Source organism: Rhagoletis zephyria, unplaced genomic scaffold, assembly GCF_001687245.7.
Source record: "Rhagoletis zephyria isolate East Lansing unplaced genomic scaffold, Rhagoletis_zephyria_1.1 Rzeph_scaffold_01229, whole genome shotgun sequence".
NCBI classification, from domain to species: domain Eukaryota; kingdom Metazoa; phylum Arthropoda; class Insecta; order Diptera; family Tephritidae; genus Rhagoletis; species Rhagoletis zephyria.
Window position 1 is genome coordinate 80,463 of NW_016158313.1, and position 11,751 is coordinate 92,213.

Sequence of the window (11,751 nt, forward strand, 5' to 3'; positions counted from 1 at the left end):
CGTGTCAATACAATTGCCAGAGTCGCCTTGTTATAAAGAAAAACATATTTCTTTATTTCATTTAATTTTTAGGATCTTATTTATTATTATTTTTTGGATTGTATATTATTTTAATACTAAGATTTTGCTTAAAAAATAAAAAAAAAATAATTGTTTTAGTTTTTTTTTAATTCTTAAGTGCCTCTTTCTACTTTTTTGATTTAATTTTTTCTTTTTCTAGTTAAATTTTAGATTTTATTGTTTTAAAAATACATGTAAATATTTTTAAATTTAATTTAATTTGTAAAAGATAGTGGGCCGTATGAATAAAAATAAGTAAATGCTTTTTCTTCAAATTTCAGACCTTTTGCTCAATTTATTCAAATAAAATTGAAGTAAAAGGTATGAAATTTCAAGCAAAAGCAATTTCTTAGCTTTTATTCATACGGCCCAGTGTCAAATATTCTTTCTCGCTCTTATTACTACACCGGGTATAATTGTACCATGGTAAATTGCTTCCAAGATAGGTACCAGAACTGACAATTGTCTTCCGAAAGGCTTTTATCTATCGAAAGACTGTGGTGAGTTGAAAGACAGTTGCCAGAATTAAAAGCACGACACTGTGAATACCCTAAATAAGAACATGTATTCGCAGCCTGTCTGGCAGCGCAAACTGGTGTACACATATGAATCACCGTTATTTTTTAAATTTACTTGTGCAGTGAAGCAGCTATAAGAATTCGCTCATTTGAAATTCCACTTTAATACAAATAATCAAATTTCCTTCTTATTCTTTGTGAAATTTTAAATTAATAAGTGTTGTGATTTAAATTATAATAAAAACAAACGCAAAGTGAAAATGAATTCGTTAATATTAATGAACTATTTTGAAAAACAAGCAAAGAGCAGCCCCAAATTGCAAGAGCTAATGGCGCAAGCAGCGCATTGCTTATTGGTGAAGGAAGAGCTGCGCAGCTTAGAAAATGGTAAGCAGACTTGGTTAATATCTATGTACATATGTATGTAAATACACTACAATAAAAATTAGCTAATGAAGTTATTTAATATTTTTCAACGTTTTTTTATCATTCAACCAACAACAACAACACACACACACACACACACAGAGCTCTCGGAGGAAACGCTAACCCTCACAATGGATAACTATCAGCTGGAGTGTATTGCAGAACAATTAAAATCACAATATCAACAACATCGCGAAGAACAAGAATGTATGCGCCTAGTTAACAAGCATACCGTAGAATTTTTTGTTGTAGTACGAAATTTCGATTGGGAGGAGTACATGCGTTGTAAGTTGGAATTATTACAAGTGCGATGTCAAAAGGAAATGCTCGAAATGAACGAGGAGTATGAGGCCGAACAACGGCGTAGAAACCAACTGGAGCAGCGAAAAAGCGGTGAGAATGGTTGATTGGGGAACATTAGTGGGGGAAAAATATCTATTTTTGTTGTTGTTGTTTTTTTTTTTTTGTTTTGCTTCCAGTTCAATTGACACGTGCGGCTCAAAGAGAATTGGCAAATATGCAGGCGAAAAAAGATTATGCTAAAAAAGGCGCGGCTGAAAGCGAAGCCACTTTATTAAAAGAGCTAAAAGAGTTGCGTCAGAAACGTAATGATTTCATAGTTGCCTTAGTGACGAGAAGCAAGCAAATAGCTGATAGTAAAAAAGAGGTAATTAATACTTAAATGTATATTCTTTGTAATTTTTTAAAATATTAAGTAGGCATACACCTCTGAGTCTCCAGTATTTTTGCAAGGCAATGTCGAAATTTTATTTAATTTTTTTTTTCTTTTGCCGCCTTTTTACAAGTATGGTATACCAATGTTCTTGCCTCGAGGAGACAATTTGTTTTTGTTCCAAAGTTCATTGACCTCAATTACCCCGTTACTCACCAGATATCAGTTTGTACCACCCTAATGCCACCTTAAGTGAACTGTCAAAATTTTGCCGACATATTTTTCGACCAGAGGCTGTAAGAAAAAGTTATTATCGGATTTTTAAATAGGAAAAATAGTGAGACCATTTTTGCCCGAGTACTTACAAGTCCACTTTCATTGTACAATGTAATTTTCTCATGACCTTAGAAAACAATTTTTTTTATTTGAGTTTATAAGCTTTGATAATAAAATGACGTACATCGTTAGTTTTCAGCATACTTCGAAACTTTTCTAAATTTTCTTGGGAATTTTTCATGGTGGTCCAGGATTTTTTCGGGATTCTTCGTAGATATGTTTGATTTTTGGAAACTTTTAAGATTTTTCTCGAGACCTCTCTGGATTTATTTGGGACTTTTAAGATTGTTCGTATTTTACTTTTTGAGATTTTTCGAGAACTTTTGGAATTTTTGGGGACTTTATTATTGGGGTTCTTCCAAGACTCTTTCAGAATATTTTAGGAACTTTTCGATACTTTTTACTGGACCTTTAGAGATCTTTTCGAGCTTAGTGCTTAGAGCATGATTTTTTTATTCATTTTTATTTTTTTGCAGGCTCTGATAATAAAATGAGATAATTCTTAAACCCAAAAGATCTTATTGAGACTTTCACAATTTTCTCGGAAATTCTTCGGCATGGTGGAAGATTTCTTAGGGATTCTTCATGATTTTACTTTTTTGGAAATTGTTGAGATTTTTTCGAGACTTTTCTGGATTTATGCATTTGTGACTTTTAGAATCTTCGTATTTTACTTTTCAACATTTACAAGAACTTTTAGAATTTTTCGTGACTTTTCTAGTTTTTTCGTGAAATTTTTTTATTGCTAGTATTTTATTTCTGGTGATCTTTCGGAATCTTTTAAGAAATTTTCGATACTATTTCGGGATTTCTCGGGACCTTTCGGAAGTTAGTGCTCGGAGCATGAATTGTAACTGGGTCCTATCGTGTGGTTGCACACACCTCTAGACACTCGGCCACGTTGACTTAAGGGTAATTCCCTAAAGGTAGCTCTCAAGAAGAGCAAAAACTCGATATAAAATGACGTACAAGAAATGGCTAAGAAATTTTTTTGAGTCAAATTTCCTAAAGACTACGCAGTTCTTAAGGAATTTGCTACGCTTTCTACTACGGTTTTCTAAAGTTTTTTGCGAAAGAAGGAGCACGAGGCAACCCATGTCTGCAACAGAAATATATGCCTGTTCCATTATTTCTCGAGGAAAGCGTGAGGCAACGGGCTGTGAAGTATCAAAAATGTCAAAATTCCTTGGACACACACTCACGAAATAATGGCAATTTTTTTCTTGAACGTTTTCTTGAGAGCTGCGTACTGGCCTTAACAGAGAATAATATGACTTTTAAATAAATAAATATAAAATCATTTCTCATAGGAAAGTATTTTTGTTTTAATCCCACAGTTTCATATTATTCAATCGAAAAACTTCATAATTTTATCACGAGATTTTTTTTAGTTTCCCCAAAACAAAATCTTGAAAATCTTGAAGTAGTCGGAAATCCCGGAATAGTCCCAATAATCCCGAAGTAGGCTCTATATCGTCCCGAGAATCCCGAAAATACCGGAAATCAATATAAATCGAATTAGTCTCGAAAATACCGAAATAGTCTCGAAAACTCCGAAAAAGCCGAAAATACAGAAAGTCTTCAAAATCCCAAGTTGTCCCGAAAATCCAGAAATAATCCCTATAACCCTAAAAATCCTGAATATGACGAAGTAGTCTCGAACATCCTAAAGTTTTTTTATTTTTATACTGAGTGCCTGGTATTTAATGAGGTAATATGTAAGTACTGATCCAGTATTTTGTGAAGCCAAAGTCTCAAAATACCCTTTTAAGCGGTGTTTATGTATAAATATATATTATTGTATATTTACTAATACTAGGGGTCTTCATCAACAATGATAAACTGCGCATAAACTTGGTAAAAGGATAAATTTATAATTTTGATAAATGAACTGACAAACTTTGTATGGAAATCTATTTAACCAAAGTTTATTACTTTATCAAACGATGTTGGTGGATATATGCATAAATTTCATAAAAATTCCACCTTGACAGTTTGCCATAAAAAGCAAATGAACACAATAGACGAGGTACGAATGAAACGTAACTAGCCATATCAGTTAAATAATAAACAATTTTATGCAATTTTTTTACCAGGGTGCGTTCATGTAAGAATGCGGATAAACTGATAAATTTAAGCAATTTATCCCTTTATCATTCAGTATGAAGACCCCTATTATAAATGTGAAAAATTGTATGTTTCCATGTTTGGGGCTCCATCACGCGGAAACGACTGAATGGATTTGTATGAAATTTTGCACAAAGATACTTTATCATCTTGATTGAAAAATAGGTTACTGTTTGACACCTGTTAACAAAGTTTAATTTAATTAATAATCTTGCGGAAACGACTGAGCGCATTTGCATGAAATTATGCACACAGGTATTTCATGACCTGTTCAAACAGTTTAATCAAATTAAATAATACGAAGTCATCAGAAAATACTCTATAATGTCCTATAAGATCCTGCGAGGTTTACATTGGGTTAATACCTAAGCTTTCGGTGCTTCCTTCGAACTTGGGAGCCTTAGAAGAGGTCAGCAATTAATTTTGAAGTCGTCCGTAAAAGACTTTTTATATTGTTTCCATTTTCTGTTTCAAATTTTGTTGAGAGACGTAGAATTTGTTTTACCTTTTTCCTTAAGGAGTCAAGCCTGAACTGAAGACATTTCAGTTTACTCATATGCAATGATCTCTTCGTTCATCCTGAAGCGATCTTAATAATCGTATTAATAAAAAAACAGCCATAGACATTTGAAGTTTGTCAATCTGCATTTATATTGGGCCTGAGAGGATAGCTACTACAATTAGCCAACTAATCTTACTTCAAAGCGCAAGTTCTAAGACTTAGATAATTAGACTCAAGGTTCTTTCTTATACCGCATACGATTTTGCTGTTAGCCACGTTACCCAAAATCGACTTGAATGTGAGCAATATAGTATATAAATTCCTAAAATCAATTGCTCGGATGTCATCTAGATTATAAAAGAAATAACTATCAATAGCTTTTGCTCTTCATTTTGCTGGAGCTGAGCAATAACAGAAAATATGTTAGATAATTTATTTCTCTTCAATCAGACACGAAGACTTTGTGCATTGTGTAGGTTTGAATGTTAATCCACCAAACACAACTATTGTCCCCTTTACCAAGGAAAGGACTCTCAAGAAAGTCGCAGGCGGCGACGCCACAGAAGTTAAGTATCTGGACTTGTCCTGGATTCCAAAATCCTGTGGAGGACTCATGCCTAGGCGGCCACCTCCAAGGATACGAGAGCGCTGATGGTCGAATAACGTCTAGCGGGAAAAGCCTGGGGTTGCACTCCAAGGATCCTAAGATGGATTTAAAACATGATAGTACGACCAATAGGAACTTATAGGACGGTGATTTGGGCTTCTAAGCTGCAAAGCGTACTCTCTTTAATTTTAAGAAAGAGGGATTTTATAAAGGCCATCCAGGAACAGGGACCAGCTGGGCTCCCAGCTATCTCTAGTGCTGCCTCCAGGGATGACATGCATATTGTAGTAGCTTTCAAAAGACACTTTAAGGTTGTAACACACAACAAGGCGACCTGGAGTACCTCTATCTTGGAGAGACACGTCCAGGCGAATGCACTAAAGGGGTAGAGACGGGTATTTTTGGGCCCAGATTAGAGCTCTCGGTAACCCTGGGAACCTTCCCAAGCATATTTAGAGGTGAAGTCTAAGCCATCAGTTTGTGTGCTGAGATTAACCTTCGAAGGAAGTGTCGAAGCGGAAGGATCCTCATTCTAAGCGATAGCCAGGCGGCACTCAATTTTCTCACATCCTTCGAGATGAAATCCGCAGTGGTCCTGGAGAATGTAGAGAGGCTTAATGCGAACAATACCTTTTAATTGCTCACCAGCTAGTTAGATGTTTCGCTGCCGACCCCGATAGGACCGGAGCCCTTCCTTTCAAAAGGACCCAACATGATATAGGAAGGAAGGAAAACACCATACTAAGGGGACTCCATTCGTGTAACACCATATGACTTCGTTAATCCAAAAGATTAATAGGAGGGTACAAAGACAAAGGGTACTCATAGGCCTCCCTAAAGAGAAACTAAGAATCATTTAAGGTTTTTTGACAGGCCATTGTGGGTTAAAAGCTGACCTGCACAATTTAAGAGTCTTATCAAGCGACTCCATTACACCTCCATCTGGAGTGTGTGGCTGTTCCACGCAGAAAGGACAGCAGCCTAGGTCATCTCTGGTCAGGAGATGAGCACATTCAATCCCTGCCCCGGCATCTATTCTGAAATTTGTATAGTCTTTGGGCTAGCTGAGATGTTTTGAAGAGTTTAGGGCACAATAGACCTACTGGTCTCAGTGCTTCTTTATCTTATCTATCTACTGAACTTAGTCCGTTGCCGGAAGTTTATAACTTTTTTGAGAGCATCCCATCAAAATTCTACACCGTAAAAAAGAGTCAGTCTTAACACCACCTTGCAAATCGATGCGGTAATCTTGAGCTCTAGACACCTACTATTTTTTACGTGAGCACAGGTACGGGAGTTTTCAACCGTTATAGCTTTTCGGAATCTTTCATCATGTTTGGTCCCCAGTTTAACTTCCTCTTTAGAATTAACCTTAAATTTTTAGGCCTTTCAATGTTCACTAAAGTCATAACATTTAAGGTCATACTTCCGAGGAGTATACAACGATGTCTCCTTGTAGATAGCTTTTGTGGAATATTCTCCCAAACCAAGACTGTTGTACTAGCCTGGGAGCTTATTTGGTAGTTCCTGTCTAAGATAATTCAGTGTTTTTTGCACATGTGTTTTGTAACACATCAAAAGATATTAGTTACTTGTCCTTACTAGATGCTGTTAAAATTATTTTCTCTTTACAGCTCGAAACCATGAAAGCCGCTCAGAAAAAACACATCAAAGAATTGAACACACAAAAACAGGAGCTAATTGCAAAACTGCAGAAACACGAAACGAAGGTATGCAGAAAACCGTGAAATTGAGGAAAATTAATATATTTTGCTTCCCCTATTTACATACTTCTCAACATTTTAGCTTCCTGGTACTACCCCTAATGAGGTAGTGTTGTGTCAGGAGCAAAAGCTGCCTAAAATAAATAACGCGCCAGCCACAAAAAAGCTTGAAGCATTTTTCAACGCGGAAAATGTCAGCAATGCGACTATAAGTGTGGAGCGCAAGGAGCCAACCTTCATGGACCTTTTCAAAGAATGGGAAGCAAAGAGGCAACTACAGTACCAGCAACTTCTAGCCACTAATACAAAGGCATTTTCCGAGATTACACCAGCCGCCAAGAATGAAGCGGCCACTACCTTGGCAACTACTCATTCCAAACCGGCCAATAACGGAGTCACAGAGACCATGCCACGATCCATATTGCGGCGTCCAAGTACCGAAGATGACGATAACGTTGACATAGTTTCAAAGAAACGTGTACATTTTGCGACGCCCGAAGTAGAGGACCGCGAGGAGGCATTTGTGCCAGCAAAAGATATTGAGAAGGACAAGAGATGTGGTGGAAAAGAGAGCAAAAATGATAATAGTTCAACATTTGTTATGAAAGAGAGCAATTTCTTTTATAATGGTAATACGACTGAGAGTCAGACTTGGGAGTCCGAAAGTGGAAAAGATGATGATACCTTTGTTATTGAAGAGGAAAATTTCTTCCATGGCGACATGGATGAGAAAGTTGTTGACGAAGCGGGCAGGGAACAGCAAAACGGTACCATTGCTTTCGGAGAAAGCAACTTCTTTGTCAATGGTGATACTGAGACAATCGAAATTTTAAGTACTCGTGAAGTATTAGAAAACGAGCAACCGACAAGAGAAGAGGTAAGGCGACCACAGCCGAAAAAGCCAGAATTCATTAAAGCCAGCAAGCTGCTCAAGAAAGCCAAGTTGTTGGGCTTTCAAAAGATTAATAAAACTGCGTTGCCCGCCGTCGCCGACAAGCCAAAGATTGAAATACAAGAATGTCGCATTATAAAGCCCGCAGGCACTAAATTGCCGACTGTGAGTTTCTTTTTCTTCATTACTCGTTTTAATAGCAATGTTTTAACAAATTAATTTCCAGAAATTACCCATCGAACTTACACCAGAATCAACACTAGCACAACGGTCCATCAACCCACCGGATGCCGCGAATGCTGCGCAAATGAAAACGGATAAAGTTTTCAAAACACCAACACAGCCCACCAAGCGTAAGGCACGAAAAATGCCCGATTGTGATACATTCTTTAGAGAATTTCTAAAGCAATCAAATGAGGGTAATACAAAATTCGCCGCCACTGTAGATGATAGGAAAGTAAATGGCACAAATGCGTCGTCAACCGCTGCTAACGCTAGTGTAGCCTTGCAAGCAAGTGAAGAACCCAAGCCGAAGCTAAAGAAAACCGAATTGGATTTTGAGCGCTTCTTTCACGACACGATCATGTGTTCCAATGAGAGCAGCGTCGACTCGGCAACTGAAATGCAAATGCCACCATCTAAGAACGGAAAAGATAGTTTTCTACAGTTTGATATGAATTTTGGTGATGCAAATCAGGCATTACTTGGCGAGAGTCTTAATGATTTTTTTGGCCCACAGGCGGTTAATAATGGCGGAGATGATGATGATGATGATTCGTCAACATTTGATTTCGGTGGTGCGAAAAATAGTGAAATGGGTAAATTTGAACCACTTTTGTAAAATTAACTATGTAAATAGTTGTAAATGCTTATCTGTCTTTTTTTCTTTCATTTCATATTGTACGACTCGTACAGCTAAAAAGTTGTTGGTCATAATACTCTTGAATATAATTATGTTTTTAATTTTTGTCAATTTTGGGGTTAAACTGAAGTCATTTTAATCATATTTAATTAATAAATATTAATTTGTATTTAAATTGGTGTATATTAATCAATGGAACCACTGTGGTGGAGCGGCACTACTAAGCCCCGCCGTCAAGCACAACTAACGGTAGGCTCAAGAAACGAGCTGTTTGGATGAGTTCGGACCAAAGATAGAGCGGTGTTAGTTGGCTGTAAAGATGTGCTTGGCTGACTGTAATTGGGTCAGAGTAGCGCAGGTCTCTCGTGATAGTCGAGTTATTATAGCTGAGTTATAATAGCTCAGAACCGGTCGGCCATTTGCTTTGTATGTTGCAAGCAACGTTTCTTTGTCTTCGCCCAAGGTGCTGCCAACAAGCAAAAGCAAGCAGAGAAGAAAGGCAGGCTAAAATTTTCGGGTGATTCACCGTAGGTATTGGTGTGCCATCGACATGAATGCCTGGTTGAAGACTGACCTCTTTCGTCCAGATGGTGAAGAGGGTCGCCGTTGATGTCGTTGGGGAGAGTGGTAAGCTTGTTGCAGTGAAGCAGAGAGAAAGGCTGGAGAGATATCTGTTTACAATTGAACAAAGGTCATCAATTCTATTCCCAGACACTAATATCGAACAGTCGTCAGTGAAATTCACTTCGGTGACAGAGTGAGCTTCGAAATATAGTGGTTAAGGAGTCCATGGGAGAAGACACCTGTGGAACCCATTGGTAAACTCTTTTAGGCTTCAAAAATTGATCTTGAAAGGTTACTTACGACTCATTTAATTCGCCGAGCCCCGTTTGAGAACCTGTGGGAGAGGAAGCCTCAATGTATTCTAGTAGCGTGGAATGACAAATGGTGTTAAACACCTTCAAAGGTTCAACGATACTAGGACAGAGGTGGTTACGGTTAACGACCCAGAGAACAAAAAATCCGAAAACCGATCCGAAAAAGGGCACAAAAGTGGATGTAGTGCGGATTTTTGGCCGTTTACTGATTCCGTTTTCGGATACTTTGACGATCCGTTTTCCAACATACGTGTGCAGCAGAATGCAGAATGTGAAACGGATACGATTTCGGCTGTTTTTTATTCTGAAACTTGTCTGATTGAAATTTTCGTTCAATATGCTTTCCTTCTACACTTCACAGGTACTTTTTCATGGTTCAAAATAAATAAAATGGAATTAGGAAGCGCCTGACGGAATTCGAACCCGGCACCTTCTGGACGCTAACAGATAGGGCAAACTCCTCTGCACGCTCAGCCACTGCCGATTACGCATGCATGCTTTCAAATGTTTAGCTTGAGAAAATAAAATAAAATTATTGCTTTCAAATGACATCATCTTTTTCGAACATTTCGAACGTTTTCCGGATACGAAAATTGATGATAACTGTAGGAGTTTTTCTATCCGTTTTCGGATACCGAAATTTGAACTAAACTGCACTGTCGGCAAAGTCTATGTTTCTTTGCTGGCTGGCGTGTTGTTTGAGTGCTTATAGCGTTATGCGCTGTTGTAGTGATGTGCACTTTACGGAGACCATGCTTATGTTTCGCTGGAATCAGGTGGTATGTGAAGTGCGGGAGTAGCAATGCCTCAAGTGTCTTCGCTTGCTATCACTTCGTGGGCTCTGAATTTGTCCCATCTTCTAGATTAGATAACTTTTTCCAGCTGCGGTCTCTACCCGGCAGGCATATAGCAGGCAGTCGACCAAAATATTCCATTTGTTTAACGAGAAGTTAAATTTTTACAGGCGTTCGAGAGGACGGCCGTTAGAACCATAAAATTACAGTCCAAACTGGGTAATTTAACGTTTTTGGATGGTATCCAAGTCTTTTTTTATTGCTGTAGGATGGTTTCGGGTTCATCAAGCTTTGCATTCCTTGCAATTTCTCGGGGTAGAAAAATATTGATTGGTTTAAATTCCCGAAACTTAATCAGGAGCGGAAAATAAGTGAGACCCAAAGCTGTTACAGGAAGAGCTTAAATTGATGTTGCGCCTTACCGCTTGGATTACAATCAACAATGATGGTTAGTTAATATTCCGATCATTTTTTAGAGATGCGGCTTGTTTCGCTTTTTGAACTGCTTAAATCGCCTCTGATCTGCCCGTGGCCAGAAGGACTTAGCGTCCCTCCATTCCATGGTATTCACCAAACACTTACAGAACTGACTGGAGGAGCCCAATTACCACCTGTGCCAGACACGGAGTTTTAACTGCCAAGAGAGACCCACGTTACCCTAGCCCAGTTACGGTTTGGAAACTGTAGCCGCCTTAACAGTTACCTGTCCAGACTCGACCCCGTCCGTCAAGACAATAGAAGGATACTTTGGTCAACTGGAAATGAACATCGTCCATTATGAAAGTTCTGAACAATTGCTTCGCGAAGTAGTTACTTTCACTGTTATCACTTCTCGGGGAAGCATTGCGCTAGCCCCTAGCTGAGTCCGAATTGACATTCGATATTTATTGATTGATTGATTGATTGATTTATTCATTTTTCTTTCAAAATAAACATATGTATGTAAATTACAATATTAACTTAACATAAATTATAATAAAATATTAAAAGAAAGAAAAAGTAAGGCATTCTGTAAAAAGTATTAATATTTTAGTATCGAATGCCGTCTCAAGAGGAATTTAATGCACATTAACAAAAGTGTGTGGGGTGAAATTCAGAATAAACTATACATTGTAAGATAAATTTAAATTTAATTAAGTTGGTTTATGAAAAAGCGGTGTACATGCTCATGAGATTACATATTTAGTTCAAGTTTACTAAGTTGTAGGGTTCAGCAAAATTTTGATGTCGTCGTGTGATTGTTCTAATAAAAATGATTTAACCTTTAATAAAAATGTACGCAAATTTCTAATGACTCGTATAGAACCAGGTAGCGCATTGAAAGCCTTGCAAGAAACAATACTGAAGAAGTT

The 11,751-nt window shown here is 37.6% G+C and overlaps 1 protein-coding gene across 1 annotated transcript; it reads left to right on the forward strand.

The window, feature by feature from the left end:
- The first annotated feature begins 471 nt into the window (after positions 1-471).
- LOC108363265 (uncharacterized) lies at positions 472-8,866 on the forward strand. The gene is made up of 7 exons (XM_017616564.1): positions 472-965; positions 1,107-1,397; positions 1,484-1,671; positions 6,884-6,979; positions 7,056-8,030; positions 8,092-8,683; positions 8,781-8,866. Exons 1-7 carry the CDS (start codon positions 839-841, stop codon positions 8,864-8,866), a joined length of 2,355 nt encoding a protein of 784 aa, XP_017472053.1. The 5' UTR covers positions 472-838.
- Positions 8,867-11,751: the final 2,885 nt, after the last annotated feature.

Bases quoted from the DNA above. Each gene is read 5' to 3' on its own strand.
- LOC108363265 (XM_017616564.1), top strand. From the start codon at position 839: ATGAATTCGTTAATATTAATGAACTATTTTGAAAAACAAGCAAAGAGC. The intron at 1,398-1,483 runs GTGAGAATGGTT...TTTTGCTTCCAG, and splicing joins ACTGGAGCAGCGAAAAAGCG to TTCAATTGACACGTGCGGCT. The intron at 8,031-8,091 runs GTGAGTTTCTTT...ATTAATTTCCAG, and splicing joins CAGGCACTAAATTGCCGACT to AAATTACCCATCGAACTTAC.